Below are 24,917 nucleotides of genomic sequence, written 5' to 3'. Positions count from 1 at the left end.
TATATATATATATATATATATATATATATATGTATATAGATATATCTATCTCTATATATATATATATATATATCTATATATATATATATATATATATATATATATGTATATAGATATATCTATATATATAGAGATATATCTATATATATAGAGATATATCTATATATATATATATATATATATATATGTCTGTATACATATACACATATATATTGGGGACATATATTGCCATAGATGTGTAGGGGGCACAGAGGGGGTGTGAGTGACAGAGGGGGTGGGACAGGCTGTGTTGCAGGTCATCATATACAATCATACCTGTAGGTGGTCAGATCAGTCTATCTATGTATATGTATCTACATATATCTATATCTGCATGTGTGCATTACATAGATATGTTGGTACAATATTCTATTGACATCTGTCTATGTATTCCTACATCTCTCTCTTTGTATGTATACATATATGCATATCATATATATATATATATATATATATATATATATATATATATATATATATATATATATATATATATATATATACACATACATATGTTGACATACATACAGAACCATATGTTAGACAGGTATATCAACATATTTGTCTACTATACTGTAGACACACACTAACATACTGCTAAACACACATAGCTGTGTAACCTAATTTGTACATGGCACTACAACCTACAATCAAACAACATTGATATGTGCACATACATGCTCTCACATACAAATGTATGTACAGTCTTCACTGATAGTTGCTGTATGTCTCCTGCCCTTTACACATCTCCATATACATATGGATACAGACCAATGACACATATGGAGGGTTCACAGTATGTAGACCTTTATAGTATTACTTTACATTACCTGTGTTTGTCACAGCTGCTTCTGCTGCTGTCTGGTTCCCTGTCCTGCTGCTCCACTTCCCAGTTGTCAGCTTTCAGGTAGCTGTTGCTGAACAATTCATGTCTGTCTGCTTAAATGCAGTTTTCTCTGTCTCTCTCTCTGTCTCTCTCTCTCTCTCTCTCTGTCTGTCTCCCATGTCCTTCTCAGGGTGCAATGAAAGTCAATGAAAGTATTGCATGCGTGAACATGGAGTACAGCATACTTTTGTAGGTATCTGCATATGCCCATGTGATGGCCTCTGCACCAATTGTTAGCCAGCATTTGCTAATGGCATGCAGCCAGTTGTGTACTGATTGCAGTTCTCACTGTGATTTCTATAAAAAGGTGTGTGAGATAGGCGTAGCCCTTTCAGATGTTAAGGGCAGGGACCATGCTGTTATGCTGTGGACAATGTTCTGTGAGTGTAAAGGTTGGTATCTCTCTCATATTTCCAGGTGTGTTGTGGATTAACATTCCTCCATTCATTTCTCCAGTTTCCTGTACTAACTGTGTATGTACATTGACAACTACAACTACTACTACTGTTAATGTGTGTGTGTGTGCTTTCCTTTCACTTTTGCTTGCACTTTGTTGCTAAGGCTTCAATATTTGCCCTTTACAGTCACTACTTGTATGCCTGCTAGGTGTCCTGACTGTAGTGTGCTGCTGTAGCTTTCCTATTTTCCATGTACATTCACACCTTGGAATGCTTGCTATATCTGCTAGGGTGTTACAGCATGCAGTGTGGTCTGGCCATGGTGTGGGCCTTGACATCTATTAGGGTATTTGAGTATGCTGCTAAGCAGGCCCCAGAGACCTTCAGGTTTATCAGTTATGTGCCTCATGGAATGGTACATATCAGTGGGGTACACCCATTAAAATGTCTGGTATGCTGCAGTTGTGACTGTGGGTTAGCATGAGCATATGTATTACTACACTTTTTCTGCCATGCAGTGGTGAATACTTTCCGGACTCCATAGTTACCATTGCATGTGTTACACCTTTCTGCCTACTGTTTGTACATTTCACATGGGGTCTGTGGGGCATCCCTGTAAGACATTCACTGTTGCTATGTCTAGGTTCTTAACTATTCAAATATGGTGGTGTTGGACCCGTCATGTGTACAGATATTTGCAGGCTGTCCACATTTCTGCCTCATAATTTGGTCATTATCTCATGCACACCTTTATCTGGCAAGTCAGTCTGGGCTCAAGTCAGAATATGGTGGCAAACATTCAAGTTCCAGACTGCATACCCTTCCAAACATCCCACAAGGTGTAGACCCTGTTACTTTCTGAACTGTCTGCATTTGTTGTAACTTTATTTGTAATGTGTCCCTGGTTTTGGGCCTTTGCTCCACATATTTTATTACTTGGTCCGGATGTGTTCCTGTAAGAGGTTGTGGGGTATGGGCAGTGCTTATCCTGCTGTGAGTATGTGTGTGTCTTGCAAGGTGCTATGGTGATATTATTACCTACTAGCTTCCAACTAGCATGGCTGTTTCTGTTCACACACTACTATTATGGAAATCCACCAGTTTTGTTTGTGATTCTAAATGTCATGCTTTGTGTACTACACATCTATATTCCCTTTACATTCATTCCTACTGTTAAATGATATATTTACTTTAGCACAGTGTTTCTATATAAGAGTCATGGCTTAGTGGTAAGTCATGCAGACTATAGTTGCCAAGGTCCTGGGTTCGGGACTCACAGTGGGATTTTATTTTTCATTTGAACTGAGTACAAGACCTGTCAATCAAAGTGCCTAAGGCACTTTTAAGCAGTTGTAACCGGGTTAGCGCTGGTTTACACGGAGCTCACACATGCGCACTGGCGGTTAGCTCCACGCACACAAGCGCACACCCGCTTACAACCACTTAAACGTGCTTACTCTTGCGCACACCCGCACTATTTTCCTTGAAAGAAAAGAAAATGGGGAGACAGGAAAGTGGTGAAAAAGGGGTCACAAAGAGGGTAAGACAGTAGGGAAACAAGCTTGGGATGTGCAGGAGGGATGTAGGTAAGGCCCATAGCTGCCCATTTCTTCAGCAGCAACAGCTGTGCATATGTATGTAATTTGGTGTGACATTTGAAACCTTCCACCCCTGAGAGAGGTGTCAGGACAACAATAATACTTGTTGTACAGCCAATTGGAATTGATAGGTTCCATGTCCAGTAGACATGTGTGCGGAATGGGCAGCTATGTATGGGGCGTAATTTTTTTGTGGGTACAGAGTGCCCTTTTTTTTTTTTTTTTTCAGGTGAGAGTGGTATGTCAGGTGAAGGTAGTCGGTACAGCTGGGGAGGTAGGTTGGGTAGGTTAACAGACAAGACAAACAAGACGCATACAGGGGCAGTGCATGACACGTGTGGGGGGGTTACACAATTGACGGGGACGGAGGTTTGGATATCCAGAGCCCTTGAGCCCACAGATGGCAACAGTGGAACTGATATCCCCACCCATAGGCAGTTGCCACTGTTCCTTCACTGCCCAGGACAGGGCTGTGCTGGGGGCTGTGTAGGCGGGGCAACGGGCATGCCCGTTAGTTGCGCCACCCGTGCCTCGAGCTGGCGTAGGGGCTCGAGGACAGAGTCCCGAATCTCCCTACGCACCACAGTCCGGACACTACGGAGGGTGAGTGGTGGATCTCCTCCGGCCACACTTGCAGAGGGGGGGTGAGCCCCATCCCCTGCAGCGCTTCCACCCGCAGGTGGCACAGGGCCACCGGAGGAGGGTCCAGACTCGGCACTAGTGCCAGGTGCACTCGCCAGCTGAGGTGGGAGAGGTGGGTCCACTGGAACTCACCTTCCCTGTCGTTCTATGTTTTGCATTATGTCATGACAGTTTGGGTTAGTGACATTTAATACCATTCACAATTAGTTGTAACAGCATGCATTAGTATTCCCATTAACCAAACACCCAGATATTCAGACCATTGAACAGCGTGCATAACACATGCATAATTTGAACAGTAATACACAGTCCAACAACATGCAGGGTTGATTGATGGCAACAGGCCATCAGGTGTGGATGTATGAACAGGGCGGATGCATCAACAGACATGCAAATATATATGACCCAACAGGACAGACGTCCAGGGGTGGTAATTGTGATTGCACATACCATTTTCACATGGAATGGGTTATAGGTGGTTAGAGGGTGGGGTAAATAGAGTAATATTAACACCTTCGAATACAAATACATATGCTGTACATTTCTAATAGCTACAGTTATATACACACTACTGTTCTAACTACAGTGTCCTATATGTTAACTACTTAACCTTGCAGATGGACCTGTTACTGCAACATCAATCTACATTTTATTGCTGTTTATACACATTCATATCGGGCTTTGTTCAGATACATCATCCTGTTACCTGTGCTTGATATACTTGTGGACAAGTGTGGATGTTTGGTATATCAGACAATCATCCTATCTGCGTATTTCAGACTGGGAGAAACATATCCAGATGTTGGTGTACACATTCCACATGCAGCAACACTTTGAACAGATTGTGCTGTTTGGTTCTGAGTCTCACATGCATTTAATTCTGTCCTAACTGCAGTATGGTTTATTCAGGGGTTATAAGTACTGTATTGCTGTATTCCTGACACTTTCTCACACTCTCTCACTTGCTTTCATGTGACTATTCAGACTGGCACTTCTAGACTTTATTGACATGTTTTAACAACAGTTATTACAGTTCTTTCCAGCAGTCTCACTTCTGTCATGTTTCAGTATTTCCACAGGGATATATTTCACACATGTGATTTCATCCTCTTCTGCAGCTATACTTTACATGCTGCTGCAGGTTGTGTACTATTTTCCTACAGGCAGGGCAGTTTTAATCGGAAATATATGTTGGACAGTGTCATGTTTAGTTTACTTACAGGCTGGAAACTGTTGTAATCAGGCACTACTTGCATACACTTTCACACTGTTACATGCAGATTTAATTCCTTCCTGGCTACACTGCACTCTTTTGCTGACTGTCATACATTTATATATCTTTACAGTTACTAGAAGTGGATTACTGACCTGCCTGGTGGCGCAACCGCACCAGCCTATCGGCATAAGCTCTGCGGTTCGCAGAACGGACACCTGTAGCTGTAATATAAATGAAGTAATATTGGAATACACATCTCCATAATTACAGGTAGTTTAACTTTCTACATACATAATTAATTGTTACTTACTCAGTGGTGGGGCATTGGGTGATTGCCGGGCCTCCTGGATCCAAAGGTTCAGTTGGTCCTGCTTGCGTCTCTTCAGGTCCGCATGGTGGTGACGGACCTGCTCACCTGTCCTTGGAATTCCTGTGGCACTGGTGAGTTCATGAGCCAACTGGTCCCACGCCTCAGCCCTGTACGCTCCCCAGAGGACCTGGCCCTGCATGAGTTGGGCCTCATGGTTGTGGACTAGGAGCCAGGCCATGTACCTGGACTCCTCAACACCCCACCTCTGCGCTCGAAAGCGACTACCCTCACCAACACCTGACATTCTGCCTGCAGGTCTGTTCTACAATCGTTTATGCTGTGTATTCCCGCCTATGGGGCTTATATAGTCCGTTTTCCACATATCTGTGATTGGCCAGTTTGGAATTATATCAACTTCAGTAAACCTGCATTGTCATGCTGTAGTTTGTATTCATTCCTATATATGAGCTAATATTGCATTTCTAGGTACTGCTGTCATGGCTTAGTGGTTCTGTATCTTGACTGTGGTGTATAGTATCCTGGGTTCGAACCTAGCCACTGCTTTTTATTTTTCATGACTGTCTAGACATGTTGAGGGATGTGTCTGTGTAAAGGCATTTTGGATACGGCTTGCTCACCGTTGCCCGTCGGTTAACTCGTTTGCGCAGCTCGCGCATAACGGGTACGCTGGTTTAAGCCTCATTTGGCTATCGGCACGCATATTCCGCTCAGCTCAGTTAGGAGCACATATATTTAGCATGGTAAACCACTGTTCAGCTACGGGCACTCAGTTTGCACCAGTTGGACCAATGCTTATCTACGGGCACATACACTCACTCTGTTGTACTGTAGCTCAGCTATGGGCACATCTGGCAGTTTATATTCATTTCTTAGCTCACATTTATTCAATATAAATGGGATATTTCATTGTATTTTACATATATTCTGATTTTATGTGTACACATATGTGTCAGGGACTTGTTTCCTGCTTATTTTGCAAAAAAAAAACTTGTGTTGTGGGGGCTCAAACCATGAATGCCTGCTCTGCAGCCGGCATCTCTACCACTACGCTATTGCTTCCTGGCTTAGTTTGCATATTTAGTTCTTATATGCTTTCCCATTGACTGCTACCTGTAGCTGCGCTACGGGCACGCCAGCATAAGCGAAAGCATTCACGGTTAAACATTGTTACAGTTTAAAAAAATATGACATGTTCATTTATATTTCTTTTATGTTTAATAGTCTGTAGGGGCATGTGTTGTGTTGTGTTTATTCACATTTCCGTGGACTCTGTTGTGGGTGTCTACTTTGGACACCTTTACACTTATGGGGGCGTGTCCGCTTGCAGGGCTCAGCCTACGGACACGCCCCCAAATGTCTTACACGGACCGTGTTAGACTTAGGTGTGATTCAGCATGCTCTCATGAATATGCAGAGCATGCTGACATCACTCCGTTTAACTGCAGCCTCCGTGTAAGAGTTATAACTCTTACACAGAGGCTTCGTGAATCCTGGGGTTTATCATATTAGTGAGAAGACATTAGTGAAATGAGATAATGCTACTTAGTACATTTTATTTGTATGAGGTAAAGAGGTGAGGCAGATAAAGTGTAGGTGGAGAGGCAGGGAAGATAAGATGAGAAGGAGGGAAAATAGGACTAGAGGCAGTTATTCGACTAAAACTAAGTCAGATTATCTATTTAAGATTGTAAATGATAAAGGTTATTGTTGTGGCACCATTTTAAATAGGGACAAGTGTACAGAGCAGTTTGAATGAGGGACTCTGACTGATTTTAAGTTATGTACATGACTGTCCATGTGGCCAGATCTCAGTCTAATATTTAAATTTTATATTGGCATTGCTGTTCATAAAGTACTGAAGCAGTTAAAAGTAAACAATAAACTAAGTAACTTTCTAACAACTGGTAGAAGATGAGCCATTGGGGTGAGTGTCCTAATTTCCACATGGACACAAGCAGTAAGTACCTTTCATGACATTGACTTCCTTCTCCTATAATGCTCAAATGCTACAGACCACCTCGAAGAAAATAACATTTCATTTTTCTCTGATGCTAGAGAGTATCTGTGTCAATCCATGTAGAACTCAAAGTGGCTTCCTATAATAACTAGACACAAATTACTTTTAAATGCATTAACATTTAATGTTTTCCTTCTAGAGCATTGTCCATTACTAATACATCAGTTTGCAATATTCACCATGACTGTAACGTATAGGCCGTCTGGGGCAGTAGCAATGCAGTAAAATATTTCTTATTTCAGTGCAGTACATGCTGCGAATGCGTAAATTAACCATAGTGCAATACTCTAAGGTCCATAGTGCAATACTCTAAGGTCCATAGTGCAATACTCTAATCTTCACAGTGCAATACTCAGATGTCTCTTTCTGTGCAAGGACCAATGCAATGTCTTAACCAAGTACCTGTGCAATACTAAAGTCTCATGCAAGTAAGTGTTCAGTTTGAAAAGTGTTAAAATGTGTTCCTATGTGCGATATTAGTCTGTCTACCTGCATGTCCGTGATGTAATAGCTAGGTGTTATATGTGTAAATGTCTGTGAAAATTGTCTATATGTTGTCTGCACATCAAGTCCGGAGACACACGGAATTTTGTTCAGTTTTTGCACATGTGTGATTTCAGAATGACAATAAAGTTTACTTTGACTTTTTACTTTGACTTTTTAAATACTAGCATAACTGTTACAACTATCTACACACCACTATTCTTTAAGAGCAGGATATGGAGTTCTAAACATGAGGCAATCCTCCTTTAACCTGGTATTGAGGAGAGCATTCATTTATTTAGTGTTTGTTCAGTTGTTTGTTTGCCTTTCTCCTGAGGTTTTCAAAGTGCCATTATGTGGTTTCCAATGTATGAAAAGTCATTATTTAATGTATGTTGGTGAGATATGTTTTGCTTTTTCATGAGATTTAGAAGGTGCCTACATCTGCATTTCTGAATGGGGGGAGCTACTTATCAAAAGTGATCATGGTACATATCTGAAACAGTTATAGGCATCCAAATTTTGAGTTTGTCTGTATTTAGTAGTCATATTTCTGAAAAGGCATTATATTTGGTACAATTGTCTTTGCACCAGCAGTATTCATGTGCAGTGAAACTATGTCCTTAGATACTTTGCATAAGTATATCAGTTGCAGTAGTTTTAAGAAGAGCATGCGTGCGTTAATGGGTGTGCCTTCTTTGAATGTTTGGGCGTCGGGCTGGCAACTCGGCACCGTAAAATCAACTGCCAATCATTAGCGGACCGGAGTTCCGCTGTGGCGACCCCTAACCGGGATAAGCTGAAAGATACATACTTGGAATAAAACCACTAAGATAACAGTAATGGAAAAAGAGCCATTGGAACTACTACATTTTAGAGTCTGTCTTAATTTCACACATCAGTAGCTCATTGGACATGAACGGAATTCATTATGAGATGTAATGTGTATTTTTTCTTGTTCCCCTAGGTCAGTGTTTAAGCCTTTTATCTTTACTAGTGATGTAAAGGCAGTCCCCAAAGTACAGTCTCCCACATTTAAAGAAGATCCTGCTAAGAAGGAACCTCGATTCCAGACCAAAGTCGATCGCAGGCATGATCTATACAAGGCACATCAAAGGGCTCTGTCTGTCCTCAGGAGTGAAAAGGTAAGGTATTTTCTCCATTTTTTATTGTTTTAAGCTGGATGTACTGCATTTTAAAAATGCATCTACTTTAAATAGGAAGACATTCCTGTTTTAAGAAAATATTTTAATTAGTTGCTGATCATCATAACAATAAAAGTATTAAAAACTCTCATTAGTAGCAGCTAAGCTCAGTCATTAGAGTTAGCTGGTATTACTAAAGCTAAAGTTTGTGTTAGCATATATCTACAGTGCTGCATGTGCCAAAAAGAGAAACAGGTGAATTGTACTGTTCGATCACTTTAATGATTTCCTTTTTTTTTTAATTTCTCCAAATTTTTTTTGTTTTCACTACTATGGCAGTAATGGTCCTCATTCCTTAGTCACAGTATGATTAGAGTTCATGATGTTACTATTGTTTCAGGGTTTAACATTGACCAAGAATGCTCTTCTAAATACGTGCAATGTGCCCAGAATTGCTTCCTTCTGCAGTTCAGTATGGGCTTAGATGTATTGGTAGCATATTAAAGTATGTTTGTAAATTTTATCTGTTCTGCTGATCCTGCTACTATTGGAACTGTTTGCATATTATTCTTCCACATTGCTCTCATTTCTGCTTGCAAATCCTGGTATTTTATGACTTTGTGTTTCTTAGGACATAAGACATTATGATTTCTCAGTATAGCAATTTCAATGAGGAATACTACTTTTGTCTTTTTTTTTTCTTGGGTTACTATGTCTGGCTTTCTTGCATCTATATTTTGAACTGTCAGAATCAGGTTTTGCCAGTTTCTTATTTGCACTGGTGATAGACAGGTTGAGATCAAACAGGAGTCCCCGTGGACTATGATGTTTGCAGATGACATTGTGATATGTAGTGAGAGTAGGAAACAGGTTGAGGAGGCCCTGGAGAGGTGGAGATATGCTCTAGACAGAAGAGGAATGAAGGTCAGCTGGACTAAGATGGAATATATGTGTGTGAATGAGAGGGAGGATAGAGGAATGGTGAAGATGCAGGGAGTAGAGCTGGCAAAGGTGGATGAGTTTAAATACTTGGGATCAACAGTTCAGAGTAATGGCGAGTGTGAAAGGGAGGTGAACAAGAGAGTACAGGCAGGATGGAGTGGGTGGAAAAGAGTGTCAGGAGTGATTTGTGACAGACGAGTACCAGTAAGAGTGAAAGGGAAGGTCTACAAAAGGTTAGCGAGACCAACTATGTTATATGGGTTGGAAACAGTGGCACTGACAAAAAGGCAGGAGTTAGAGCTGGATGTGGCAGATTTAAAGATGTTAAGATTTGCACTGGGTGTAACGAGGGTAGACAAGATTAGGAATAAGTATATTAGAGGGTCAGCCCAGGTTGGACAGTTTGGAGACAAAGCCAGAAAGGCGAGATAGCGTTGGTTTGGACATGTGCTGAGGAGGGATGATGAGTATATTGGGAAAAGGATGCTAAGGATGAAGCTGCCAGGTAACAGGAAAAGAGGAAGGCCTAAGATAAGGTTTATGGATGTGCTTAGAGAGGACATGCAGGTGGTTGGTGTGACAGAGCAAGATGCAGAGGACAGGAAGAAATGGAAACAGGTGATCCGCTGTGGCGACCCCTAACGGGAACAGCCAAAAGAAGAAGAAGAAGAATCAGGTTCTTCCAAGTGACCCAAACTTCATCATTGTCAATATTGTTTTGTAGTTCAATTCTCCCAATGCTTCTCAGCTACTTCAGTGTTATAGTGTTTGCACAATCCCCAGAGCAACAATCTTGCCACATTTTTGTGCCTTTTAGTATATTCACCCTCAACCATGAGTGTATCACACCCAGCAATGACATGTGCAACTATTTCCATTTCTGTTTTACAGAACCTGCATTTGTCTGTTTCTCCCACTTTTTCTGTAGACTTTGTAAACCAAGATGTTTGTAAGCCCACTATCTTGGGCCACCATTATTAGTATATCATCTCTTGGTTTAAATTTCTCTCTCCTTAACCATTCCTATGTCAAATCTTCCTCAGTACGTGGTTGTTTTAGATTTTTTTAAATTTTTTTATTTGACACACTATATTTGTGGACTTTCTTTTTCTCTCCATTTCTTCTGGCCCCTTTCTTTAAATTCTTTTCTTTGTTCATATAGGTTCATATTAGTACTAGGCGAACTGCCCTTGTGGGACATTTTAAACCTAGCCAGGTACCCCACATAAGAAAGCAAGTCCTGCACCGTCTCTACACCTTCACTACTATGCCAATCTGCAGCAAACATTAAGGCAGAAGGCAGTTATGTTTTTGTCACTTTCAGTGATTTCCCTGAATAAGAGAGCTGATGTCTGTAACTATTACTGCAGGTTGTCATTGTTCCTGCTTGTATGGTTTTATTTTTGCTCTGCTAGTGCTTTACTTAAATTCTCCCACGCAGGCTTACTAACCCAATACATGACCTCATGCAGCAATCCTATACCATTCCCATGCTTTCTAGTTTGCACATACCATGACAACTCCATAAGGCTAGAGGTGGTGCATATTGGTGAGAGAGTGCACTACAGCTACTCCACAGTGGATGAGGAGATATCGCAGAAACAGGCAGCTTGCCCCCCCCCCCCGTTCTATTGAGGCACAGTACAATCAGACCACACTCTGCATCTTTTCCTGACAGCTGCTTCTGCAGTAAATGAATTCCTTGCCTTTCCTCCTCTACAGGGACTGAAAAACATCAGCAAATTCTGAATCCTTCTGTCCATGTAAGATTTCCTTTGCTTCAAGTAGATTCCATTTTCCCGCTGATCGGTAAAGCTTGTCTGCTGTGTTGATTGGCTGTGATCACCTTTCTTTCTTCATACCATGAAGATTGTGATATACGTTTATAGGTAAGTAAGTTTAAATATCAAAGGAATTCAAATAGAATTAGAAATACATATCCCCTGTATTGTTAGGATAAATACAGTTTCTTTTCCCACTGAGTGCATCATTATAACTCACGATTATGTTTTACATGTATGAGATGGTGGTGAATCATAAGATATCCTTATGTTGTGTACATCAGTCAGTTTTACAGTCTGTTTATGTTGTTACAGTAATTAATTACCACTCAGCAAAATGAAAATATTCTCCCAACCAGCACAAGTAAACATGAATGTGAAACATACAAAGACTTTTAAATGTAGTGCACACAGTATATTTGTAAAATGTACATCTTAGCATGGTGTAAAGTTTGCACACAGTATATCTGTTTTTTGTGATGAGGGTGTATTACTTTTGTGTTCCACCATTAGTTGTGATTGCTACATTTTTGTTGCTGCTGTTTGAATGTAACCTGTACTGAGCTTGCGATTGGCCGTACTGTGATCAGTGTTCTATCCGTACTGAGCTTGCGACTGGTCATACTGTTGCTGTTTGAATGTAACCTGTACTGAGCTTGCGATTGGCCGTACTGTGATCAGTGTTCGATCCGTACTGAGCTTGCGACTGGTCATACTGTGAACAGTGTTCTACCCGTACTGAGCTTGTGATTGGCCATACTGTGATTAGTGTTCTACCCATACTGAGCTTGTGATTGGCCATATTGTGATCAATGTTCTACCCGTACTGAGCTTGCGATTGGCCATGCTGTGGTCAGTGCCCTGGCCATACTGAACTTGTGACCGGCCATGCTGTGATCAGTAGTCTACCCCAAGAAAGATACCTAAGGTGGGATGAAGGGGCAACTGCTCTGGACGCAAAGTGATAGGGGTGTGAGTGGCAGATCCCAACCGGTCTTCAGTGGAATACTGGCATTGAATGGTACTATTGCATTTGCGGTCATGACTGAAAGTGTTGTAGCACTCTGTGTCCTCAGTGAATTACAGGAATTCATCACTTACTGCAGGGATTGCATTTACAGTCATAATCCAAAGTGTTGCAGCAGTCTGTATCCTCAGTGCATTAGTGTCATTCATTAATTACTTCAGGTATTGCATTTACAGTCATAATCCAAAGTGTTGTAGAACTCTGTACTCAGTATATGACTGGCATTCATTAATTAATGCAGGTATTGCATTTGCAGTCATCATCAAAGTGTTGTAGTACTCTGTGTTCTCAGTACATTACTATAATTCATTAATTACTGCAGGTATTGTATTTCTAGTCATAAGCCGAAGTGTTGTAGCATTCTGTTTAATCATTTAATTTTTTGTGACCCATTAATCGGTGTCCCTGATAGTAGCTTGGCAGAGATGGCTTGTGTGGCCGGCAGGAGTATACTAGATCCTAATATATCAGAGATGCCAAAGTAAGCAGACTGCTCATTCCACTGCATACGTAAGAGCTTGGTATTTTTTTTTTTAAATATAATTGACTCCATATAATGAGGAGTAACTAGCTATTCTGCTGCCTGGGGCCATTCCAAGATGTGGCACTCCCCTCTAAAAAGCTCTTTGACTTGAAGAATAATAAATAACTAACTAAATAAAGCAAACTCTTCTATCTCTGTCTGTCTGTTTCTCTCTCTCATTTTATACCATAGCAGACTACTTGCTGTATTTGTTGAATGCTAAAGTGCTTAAGATATATATATATATATATATATATATATATACATATATATATATATGTATATATATATATATATATATATATGTATGTATATATATATATGTATATATATATATATATATATATATATGTATGTATATATATATATATATATGTATATGTATATTATATATATATAAACATATATGTATATGTATATATATATATATATATATATATAGTGTGTGTGTGTGTGTGTGTGTGTGTGTGTGTGTGTGTGTGTGTGTGTGTGTGTGTATATATATAGATATATATATAAATAAATAAATATATATATATATATATATACATATACACACACACACACACACACACATCTATATATGTATATATATATATATATATATATATATTTATATGGATTCACTTTGAATCATCGAATGTTCAGAACATCGACGTTCTGATCATCGAGACCAGAGCATCAATGTTTAGAACATCAACGGTTCAAAATGAACCACACTGCACCCCCCATGAGAGGGCTGCACCCCCCACCCCCCCTACTTTAATATTCCAACTCAGAGATCACGCTACAGTGGGGTAAGGGGAAATCTCCCGTTTACCGCTATATGCAGTAGCGCTAAACAGGAGATTTCCTGTACCCTACCTGCAATGCCAACAATCAGATGGCACACACACACACAAAACATGCAGAGCACCTTGCTGCCCTGCATACACACCCAAAATACTGCAATTTAACTTACCTGGCACATCCACTTTAAACATATATATATATATTGATGATTCAAAGTGAATCCATATATATATCAGAGCTGTTCTTTTGTTTTTAATTGTAGCAGCTGTTTGCTACATTTGTATATCAAAGCGATGTTCTTTTGTTTTAAATTGTAGCAGCTGTTTGCTATATTTGTACTGTTTATGCCACTCACACAAAGTATTAAGTGATTACAAATGCTGTACTGGCATTCATGTCTGAATTCTGGTAACACAGTGAAGATATGGGGATTCTAGTAGACTTACACATGTTTATATCAAGTAGGCATAAACTGTGGATTACCTTAAACTGGAGCAGTACAGAAATGTTGAGGGAATTTTTATTGTGAATTAAAGTTCTCTCTCATCCTGTATGTACAGAAGGATAATGGAAAATATCATTCTTTTTTGACACTTTCATAGATATCCATATATCCATAACTCAAAGCTAACACACTGTGGCTTAGTAGTTGATGTTCTTCATCTCACATTGCTGCAGTCCTTACACTTGGGTAGTCCGCTGTCCTCGGTCGGCCCGAATATCAAAGTATAAGGCTGACGTCGGTCAAGGCGCATTTGACTGACATCAGAACGTCAGGGTACAAATGCGCATGACCGACGTCATATCCTCAGTCTTTTTTGCCACATGGTCCGATGCAGAAGCAGCATTGCAAGTGCCGGTTGGCGTTCTGAGATTTTTCGATTTCGAAGTTTCAGACCGAGTTCAAAGTTGGCTAAGTACCCGTTGGGAATATTTTAGTTTTTTCTTGCCTCAGTGATTTACCGGATGTCAGAAAAAGTCAGTAATTGCATTTCTTGTGGGAAACAGATACCGCATAGAGATTATCATACTTTGTGTATTCCTTGCTTAGGGCCTGAGCACGACGTTGTTGGCTGTCGCTCTTGTGCTAGATTTAATAAACGCACTATAAAGAGGAGGTTGGATTGTGCAAGGTTAGTCTTTGGGAAGCGGTGCAATTACAAAATGCCGTCAGATGCTCCGACGCCCGCTTCTTCGAAGAAGCGCAAGGACAAAGCAGTTAAGCCTAGGCTGGAAGAACCATCTGTACCGGACGCCGGTTCTTTAGAGGTGTCGGTGGAGCCGGTGGCTCCACCGGAGGTTTCTTTGTGTTCCCAGGGTGAGACTTTAGTATTGCAAGATGTGGCCTCTCAGGAGGCAAGTCAAGCTGAGGGGGCTTCTCAGGTTACTATTCTCCCCTCCCTTCCTAGGGTGGCTAGGCCCTCTCCTTCTGTTTCTAAGGCTTCTCCCAGGGGCAGGCCAGGTTTAGCTTCAGTAGGTGTTACCCCTAGCTCTTCAGGTACTGTGCCCAAGAAGCATATGCTTAAAATGGCAGAATATTTGATTACTTTGATTAGAGGTTCTATGCCCCCTCCTGATAAGAGGCCTAGGGTGGACCCTGAGCTGGGGAGTTTTGAGCAGGCTTCAGATGTGTCAGAGTCTTCGGCTGAAGACTTGCAGGAGTACTCTCCTTATTCTGATTCTGATGTGGATGATTCTACTCCTTCTGCTTCTCCTCCTGAGGATTTTTCTTTTTCAGAAACTCTACATTCCATGAGGGAGCATTTTAAGTGGGAAGGTCAGGACTTCTCTGATTCCAGGAAAAGGCTTAGGGAATTTTTGTTTTTACCCCAGCATAGGCCTTTGGCTATACCTCCTGTTTTGGATGTAGTGGAAGATGTTTTTACAGAGGCTTCTCTTAATCCTGATTCCTTGCCTCCTGCTCCTGTCAAGCCGGATAGGTATTACAGGGTGCCTGAAGCTCATAAGTATCTTTTTAAGAGTCCTAGGGCAGACCCAGAAACTGTTAGCCAGGGGCCTAAAGGTGTTAAGGCTTCTGTTGTTAAGAATCCGGTTCCTGCAGACAAAGAGGCTAGGGCCTTGGATAGATGGGGAAAGAAAGTTTATACTTCTTCCACTCTTGCTATGAGGGCTTTGAATTGCCAGTTTCACATGTTGAAATATCAAAACTATCTCCTTTCACAATTAAAGTCTAAGGTTGATGCTCTGGCAGTAGGTATTGATTGTAAAGAGTTGCAAGATTTAGTACATGTTTCTGAACAGGTGGGTAAGCATTCTTTGCAATGTGGTTTTGATGCTGTACAGGCCTCGTCTAGGGTGGCTGCCACTGGGTCAGTTCTTCGCAGGCACGCCTGGCTTAGGGATCAAAATTTGTCTGAACATGTTAAAACAAGGATTTTAGATGCTCCTTTACAATCTGACGTGTTGTTTGGTCCTCCTGTTGAGGCAGTTTTAAAGAAAATGGAAGACAAGGCTAAGTCTATGCAGACTGTTAAAGATTTTTTGCAGGTTCAGCCTCCAAAGTTTAGCAGAAATTGGCCTGCTAAAGGGTGGATGTATCCTTCTTATGATTCCCAGTCTAGGGGTAGATCTAGACGTGGTAGGGCAGAGCTCAGGGCTCTTTCAGGCCTAGAACAGGAGTTCTCCTGCACAGTCTTCAGGTGAGGGCAGGGTCAGTCCTTTCGTAAACAGACCCAATGACCTACCTTTTCAGCTGCCAGAGCCTTCTCGTCTGGCAGCACCTTTGGGAGGAAGGTTGGCACTTTTCAAAGAAAATTGGAGTTTAATTACCCAAGACAAATGGGTATTGGATATCATACATCAAGGTTACAGGTTTTATTTCCATACCTTGCCTCCTTTCAGGGGCATGCCAGACGTTCCTCCTCAACAAAGAATAGAGGCTCACAAGCAAATTTCTCTGTTACTTCAACTAGGGGCCATACAGCCGGTCCCTATGCCAGAAGTGGGCCTAGGATTTTATTCTCGCCTGTTCCTAGTACCAAAGAAGGGGAAAACGTGGAGACCAATTTTGGATCTATCTATCCTCAACACTTATCTGGACATTCCCAAGTTCAAAATGTTGACGTTACAACAGCTTTTGCCTCTGCTGGGCAAGGATCATTGGATGGTAACTTTGGATCTCAAGGAGGCTTACCTTCATGTTCCTATCAGACTAAGTTGCAGGAAGTATCTGCGTTTTCGAGCTGGGACTTTTCACTATCAGTTCTCTGCATTGCCCTTTGGCTTATCTACTGCCCAGAGTGTTCACAAAAGTTCTGGCTCCAGTGATAGCTTTCTTCAGGCTGAAAGGAATACAGATCTATCCTTATTTGGATGACTGCCTGATTCTGGCTCAAGGAAGAGAGGAGCTCCTTCATCATTTGGAATATGTGATAGCAGTGCTAAGATGCCTAGGGTATTCTGTGAACGAAATAAAGTCCAGTCTAGTACCCTCTCAAGACATGTGCTTTCTGGGTGTGAGACTGAATACAGCATCCCAGATGGCCTTTTTAACCCCGGACAAACAAAAGAGTCTATCCCTTTACTTCCATCAGCTATCTCATCAGTCCGGGCTGACTGCAAGGACAGTCCTTCAAGCCTTAGGGTTCATGGCATCTTGTATTCTGGTGCTTCCCAATGCCAAACTGCATATGAGGAAGCTACAATGGTATCTCAAAATGTATGGACACAGCACTGCCAGGATCTAGACACTGTCATTCAAATAATACCTTGCATTCAAAAGGAATTTTTGTGGTGGGCTCAGGAATGTCACCTAAACAAGGGACTCTCTGTGACCCGGCCAGAGGCGAGTCAGATTTTAACGACAGATGCCTCAGACAAAGCTTGGGGAGCTCATCTAAATGGAAAGTGGATACAAGACAAGTGGCCTGCCAGACTACAACATCTACATATCAATCTAAAGGAGATGTTAGCAGTCCAGTTTGCATTAATAGCTTTCAAGGATTTACTTCTTCCAGGGCAGGTGTTGATTCTAACAGACAACACAACTGTCATGTGGTACATCAACAAGCAAGGGGAACGATTCTTATCCTCTATGCAGGCAAGCAATGATTTTGTGGGAGACTGCTCTCAGTTTACAACTCAATCTTCAGGCAAGGTTTCTGCCAGGAGCACAGAACTCCTTAGCAGATGTGTTGAGCAGACAATTATGGATCCCCACGAGTGGAAATTGGATCCTCATGTGTTTCAGAAATTGACAGTGTCATGGGGAACTCCAGACATAGATCTGTTCGCTTCTCCACTAAACCATCAGCTGCCAAAGTTTTGCACAAAAGGTTTCATCCCACAGCTTGGAAAGTGGATGCTCTTTCTTTCAATTGGAGCAATCTTCATGTGTATGCCTTTCCACCTCTGCCTCTCCTCCCAAAGGTACTTCTAAAGGTCAGACAGGACAAGCCAAGGATGATTTTAATAGCTCCAGATTGGCCTCGACAGCACTGGTACCCATTACTGAGAAGTCTGGTACGGAAGCCTCCATGGCCTTTGCCTTCGATTCCACACCTGTTGTCACAGGAGGACAGCCATTTGCTCAATGTCAAACTTCATTCTCTTCACCTAACAGCCTGGCATATTCTGTTTTGAACCATAGAGGGTCTCAACTTCCACAACAAGTTTTGAATGTGATTTTGGAAGCTAGAAGGCCTAGTACAAGGAAAGTGTACGCAGATAAATGGAAGAGATTTTTATTTTGGAGTGCAGCAAAAGATTTTGATGTTTCTGAGCCTAATTTGAGTGTGGCTCTTCAATATCTTACTGAGTTATTGGACAAAGGTTTGTCTTTCTCTTCTATTAAGGTTCATGCTGCAGCAATTTCGACTCACTATGATTGTGACCCACCATTGTTTTCTCATCCTTTGTTCAAGCAATTTCTTAGAGGGGCAAAGAATATAAGACCCCCACGAAGAGCTCCTACTCCTGCTTGGGATCTCAATTTTGTGTTGGAGAAACTCACTCTACAACCTTTTGAGCCTGCAGCTACTTCTGAGTTGAAATATTTGTCATGGAAGACTGCTTTTTTGTTGGCAATTACCTCTGCAAGAATGGTTTCTGAATTGCAGGCCCTTATGGCGGTTGAGCCTTTCTTGATTTTCCATAAGGATAGGGTATCATTACGTACTAATCCTTCCTTTATGCCTAAGGTGGTTTCTAGTGTGGCTTTAAACCAAACTATTCATTTGCCTACTTTTTATGCAAATCCCCAAAATAAAGGGAAAAGATTTTGCACACTTTAGATGTTCACAGGCAGTTGCGATATTATTTGGACAGAACTAAAGGGTTCAGGCAGTCTCAGCAGTTGTTTGTTTCTTTTGCTTTGAGTTCTCAGGGCAAGCCTGTGTCAAAACAAACTATTTCTAAGTGGATTGGGTTTTGCATTGCTTTCTGTTATTCCCATCATGGCAAGGAGATTCCAGCTGGGATTAGGCCTCATTCCACTAGGGCTACTGCCACTTCAACAGCTTTTTTGAGGGGAGTGGCAACCAAGGATATTTTGGAGGCAGCTACTTGGAGTTCAGTGCATACTTTCTCTAGGCATTATCACCTGCCACTTTACTCTAAATCCAGGGCTGGTTTTGCCACTGCTGTTTTGCAGGGCATCTTGGGAGCTCCTGCTTCCTTGTAGTTAGCCATCCTCCCTTACCTCTGCTTTGGGATTCTACCCAAGTGTAAGGACTGCAGCAATGTGAGATGAAGAACATAGTACAGTTTTGTACCTACCATAAATGTAGATGTTCGAAGATCCACATTGCTGCAGTCCAATTTACCCTCCCTCCTTCCCCTCTGTAGTTAGAGGTGGTTGTGTGGGTTGGGTTGTACATATTGTGTATTTTGTATATATTGTACATATTGTTAGTGCAAGGGTGGTGGTTTGGTTGTTTGCTGTCTTTTGGTTTTGACCTTTATTTTTAGGGTCTTCTGACATCTGGGGCAAGAAAAGACTGAGGATATGACGTCGGTCATGCGCATTTGTACCCTGACGTTCTGATGTCAGTCAAATGCGCCTTGACCGATGTCAGCCTTATACTTTGATATTCGGGCCGACCGAGGACAGCGGACTACCCAAGTGTAAGGACTGCAGCAATGTGGATCTTCGAACATCTACATTTATGGTAGGTACAAAACTGTACTTTCATTCTCCTGACAGACAAATGTATAAAATGAGGGATGGTCAGAATGTAGTTGGAATGCATTTTCAAAATGTTGTGATGACAAATAAGAGATTTGTGACAAACTGTATACAGTCATAAAAGCTGCAAGAGAAGGTTTGAACTCAAAATGAGTCACTCTGTCATCCTTCCAGACTAGTTAGTGCATGCTGGTTGAATCTGTATTCTGCCTTCTAACCACATGAAAAGTTCATCAGAACAATATATACATCTGTCTTCTAATTTAAACATCTTACTTAGTCATATGACATCCATTAATTTTGTGTTAAAGTAAAAAAAAATGTTTTTACATCAAAAACATAAAATCATTTACAACGCATATAATACAGTTGTAAATTGTGTTTAATTAAAAAAAAATACTACAGTGTCTTTTTAAATAACTATTTATGGAAATCATCTCATTTAGACCTGGTTTCAGTGCAGCATTCAGCATAAGTTGCCAGATCATTTCCTTCATCTAATCCCGATTTTCCCAACTCCCCCAACACATACACTCTGAGATAATGTCACAAAAAAACCCTCACAAATTTTTGAAAAGATATACAAACGAAAGTATGTTTGCATAATGCATTCATCATATCTTTAGTTTTAATACTATATATATATATATATATATATATATATATATATGTATGGGGCTACTTCTGTCCTTCGAAATTACACTTTATCGAAGAACAAAAGTATGAACCCACTTCAGCGAAAGTGCATTTAGTAATTCACGAAAATACATTTTCGCATAAATGTACTTTCACTGAACTGGACTTGCTTCCTAGCAATTCGAACAAGTGAGCTTTTAATTGGTCAAAGTAGACCCATATATATATATATATATATATATATATATATATATATATATATATATATATATAAAGCACAAACTGAAATAACTATTTGAAGAAAGATTACAAATAAAACTCGCACTTCAACAGCATGGAAAATAAACTGCAGAGCACTGTGAAATTCTTATAACAGAACCAATTTTATATATATATTTATATATTTATATATGTGTGTGTGTCTGTGTGTGTGTGTGTGTGTGTGTGTGTGTGTGTGTGTGTGTGTGTGTGCATGTGTGTGATATATATCCTTTTTCTTAAGTAGACCTATAGTCTTCCCCACATAGAATGCCTCATACAGTGTACAGCTGTCATTGTAAACAACACCAATATTTGCACAGTTATATTTCCCTGTACATCCAGTGTTAAGATATCCTGTCATGTTAATAAAAGGTCCCTCATTAATGAACCTATATTGCTTGCAAGATTAAAAAATTCCTATTTTTATTTATTCCTAATCTTTCCTCGACATACAAGCCCATTTTCATAACAAAAATAGGTTGTCCAATAATGTATGTATTGTGTTAGTTCTCTTGATTAGAGTCCTTTCACCAAATTTTTGTTTTGTATTAAGGGATTTTGGTTTAAATAATGCCAAAAAGCATTAGCATGAGGTTAGCTTCTTGTAACAGAAAAATGTATAATTTTTCATTCACCCTGAGGTGTTAATTTTACATCTAAAAAAATTAATGGAAATATCATTAACATGATGGATATTTAGTTATTTTTCAGATCTAATTCCACATAATTTATTTCAGTCATCTCAGAGTGGTTTCTAATCGGCATGTGCAGTTGTTATATAAGCAGCATGTTCCAGACATGTGTATAAGGCTAATTTTCACTCCATTATATCCCTTGACACCTTTCCATCTGTGCTCTGCTTATTTTATTTCATTGAGTTTAATATTGTGATAAAATGCTCCTTCTGTAGTAAACCTATTGCATCTGTAACATAATCCTATTGTGGAGGTGTTACTGCTATTTCAGAATGCAGTGCTACATTAGCTAGACTGAAGGAAGAAAGCAGAACAGTGAAACAAAGCAGCCCTTAATGAGGTAGAGAGTAAGGTTTCAGATGAAAGCAGTTTTAAAAATGATGTCACCAGGACCAGTTCTGTATAATTGGGAGGTATGCTACTACAGTGCCCAGTTAGATGTTACATTAGTCTCCACAAAATAGATTTCTTGTCCTGAAAAAGGTGCATCTTGTCAGTATGGTGTCTCTCTGTCTTTCTGTCCCTCCATTTCTTTATTTTTCTCTCACTATCTTCTGGAAAAAGATTATGCTTTAAAATATGAATCTCCTATTAAAGCACCTTTCTACCTCAGTAAGAGACTTGCAGTCTGTTATGTCTTTATTTGATAATGTGTGTCATAAACTTAATTTCTAGTCTGTGCATACGTGGCTTAGAACATAATATTATGATGTTTGGGGGTTAACTGGTTAACCATGGCATAGATTTATTTTTTCCCTTGTTTTAATGTGTTGTTCTGTTGCAGGTAGCATAAATGCTAAGAAGTCTACCTGAAAACCAATTTAGTTACTTTGCAGGGTACATAGTAGAAGTGTTTCAACCTAGAAATGTATTCAAGGGAGCTTTGTTGAAAAATATTAGACTACCACGGTGGGTTTTCTTCCATTTTAAATGGAAAATGTATTCTGTTTGTTAGATTTGTTGCAGAAACAAGATGGCAGCACAGTAGGACACAGCATAGGAGGGGGTGTGCATCTGTCACATGCTGGCACTCTGACATTTTTGAATAGTTGTTGAATGTAGGAGCGTGGTTGGTGGTATATATTGTTTGTTTAAGAAGCCTACCATTTGTTATTATCGTTTACAGTGTAACATTTTCCAAATCTGATTATTTGTGAGAAAAGATATTTTAAAGGAACAGCTACATCTAGGAATGTAATTGTTTTGCAATATGATAAAACAATCAACTTTAATCAATGGAATTATTTCCTATTTTTCATTAAAAGCTTTAAGATTCCTTAGGCTAAACGATAAAGAGGCCAAGGTTAGTTTCAATACAGCCAAAAAAAATCACTGTTTAAATAAATATAATATTCAGCATGCTGTAACACCAGTTAATAATTTTACAAGTATTACTCTGACAAGATGAAATTCCCCAGAGGGAAATCAGATACAAGTAAGGATGAGGTCAGGTATTACTGTACATTACAGTACAGTACTGATTCATGTATTAGACCAGTTCTGTCTTGTCTTTCAGCTTTTCCAGGTTAGGGGTCGCCACAGCAGAACTCTGGTTCGCTAATGATTTGCAGTGAATTTTTACAGTGTTGAGTTGCCAGCCTGGCACCCAACCTTCAAAGAAGGCACACCCACACATGCACGCACCTACCTGCATGTCTTTAAATTCACTTGACCAGGGGGAGGACATGCAGACTATCAGACCAGTTATTACAAAGAATTAGCATGCATTGTAGTGTGGAGAGCATCTAGTTGAATTTGAATTAATTTACATTGGACCCGATGTTTTGTAACAAGGAATTACAGAATACAAAAGGCATTTTTCTAGTGATAAGGAACACACTAATGTGATAAATGGAATGTATGTTGCAAAGAGAAGGAACTGATGTGCCAAAAGAGAACAGTGAATTTATGCACTCATGTTTTGGCAGACAAGAGACTTCAGTTTGCTGTGTGGGATGCAAAAAATTAAATTTCTTTAGCTATTAATCCACCAGAAATGAGTAAAAAAAAAGTATATATGACAAAAAGTGACTGGCCCAAGAAGAAGTTTAATTAATCTTCTGGTGTCTCTGCAAAGCCTTCAGAGGACTGCACAAAGACCATTTTTAAGTTTAGTTAACTCTGTTTTGCTGCTAAATGGTTTATGCCAGTAAAACAAGATGCACAACGGACTGCATTACGAAGTATATGCATGTTTTAACTAATAAGGGTGCACATATAAATGCTTTGGCTAAGTATACCTTGCTTATATCTGATCAGTTCTTTTCAACTTTATTGCATTTCAGGTTATTTTTGTAAGTCTTAGTGGATAAGATATTGGCATATTTTAAAAACTATTTGGTGCTGTGGTGTGTAAAGACTAGGAGAGATCTGACTTGGAAAACAAGCCTTCATTAACTTTGAGCGACAATGATTATTTTGTTGTTGTTGTTTGTCTTTTGGTTTTTCCTGGTTAGAGGTCGCCACAGCGGAACTCCGGTCCGCTAATGATTGGCAGTAGATTTTCACGAACGGCGAGGTGCCAGCTCGACGTCCAACCTTCAACGAAGGCATGCCCATTTAAGAATGTCTTTCCTACGCCCATCCAACCGCGGGGAAGACATGCAGACTCCACACAGAAGGCACTACCTGCACTTCAGACGAGAATCGAACGGGAGAACCTCTTGCTGTGAGGCAACAATGCTACCGCTGCACCACCGCAGATGTAACAATGATTATTTTGTAACATTTATACAAATAATAAGTAGCATTCTATTATGATATGTTTATGTGCCATGGATTATACCATATGTTATTGTCTGAAGAAGCCTCAGGTATGAGGCAAAATCATAATTTTATGTCCTAACAGTTACTCACTGATGTTAGTATGTGCTACTTCTAATTTATGCGGTTATTAGACAATGATGGCTAGAGGAGCTTATTAGGGGAAACAAGAGTATCAGAATGATTTACAGAGAAGCAGGCACTCTTGTATGGTGCATATATGTGCATGTTGCAAAATTCAAGACATATCAGTGCAGGGAAAAGTTCTTTAGGGATATGTATACACCTGGTCAGGTGTGAAGTAGATACAATTACAACTCTTAAGTTACAACTGGATGAGCTGCAAAATGTCGATCTGTTCTCAAAGGAAATCATTTTACAGTGCTGTTCCTCATACACATTTTATATATATATATATATATATATATATATATATATATATATATATATATCTTTATATTTGGTATATGTAAGTAAGAGGGTAGGTGTGCAGGGGCAAAACCCTCCATATGGGCCTCTCTGCAAAAATGTTTATTTTATTTATTAATTTATTCTGACATTTAGAAGTTCTGATTGGCTATGTTCAGCTGTTTGGAG

At 40.0% G+C, this 24,917-nt stretch overlaps 1 protein-coding gene across 1 annotated transcript in view; it reads left to right on the top strand.

The window, feature by feature from the left end:
- Positions 1 to 24,917, top strand: part of SCRN1 (secernin 1) — a 1,291,976-nt gene that overhangs the window by 1,150,590 nt on the left and 116,469 nt on the right. Inside the window, exon 7 of the mRNA XM_044066834.1 lies at positions 8,578 to 8,755. Coding sequence (XP_043922769.1) covers positions 8,578 to 8,755 — 178 coding nt within the window. The remainder of the gene's footprint in view (positions 1 to 8,577; positions 8,756 to 24,917) is intronic.

Source organism: Protopterus annectens, chromosome 3.part1 (assembly GCF_019279795.1).
Source record: "Protopterus annectens isolate FY-2018-M chromosome 3.part1, PAN1.0, whole genome shotgun sequence".
Classification (NCBI taxonomy): Eukaryota; Metazoa; Chordata; order Ceratodontiformes; family Protopteridae; genus Protopterus; species Protopterus annectens.
The sequence above is the reverse complement of the archived record's forward strand: the minus strand, read 5'-3'. Positions and strand labels throughout refer to the sequence as shown.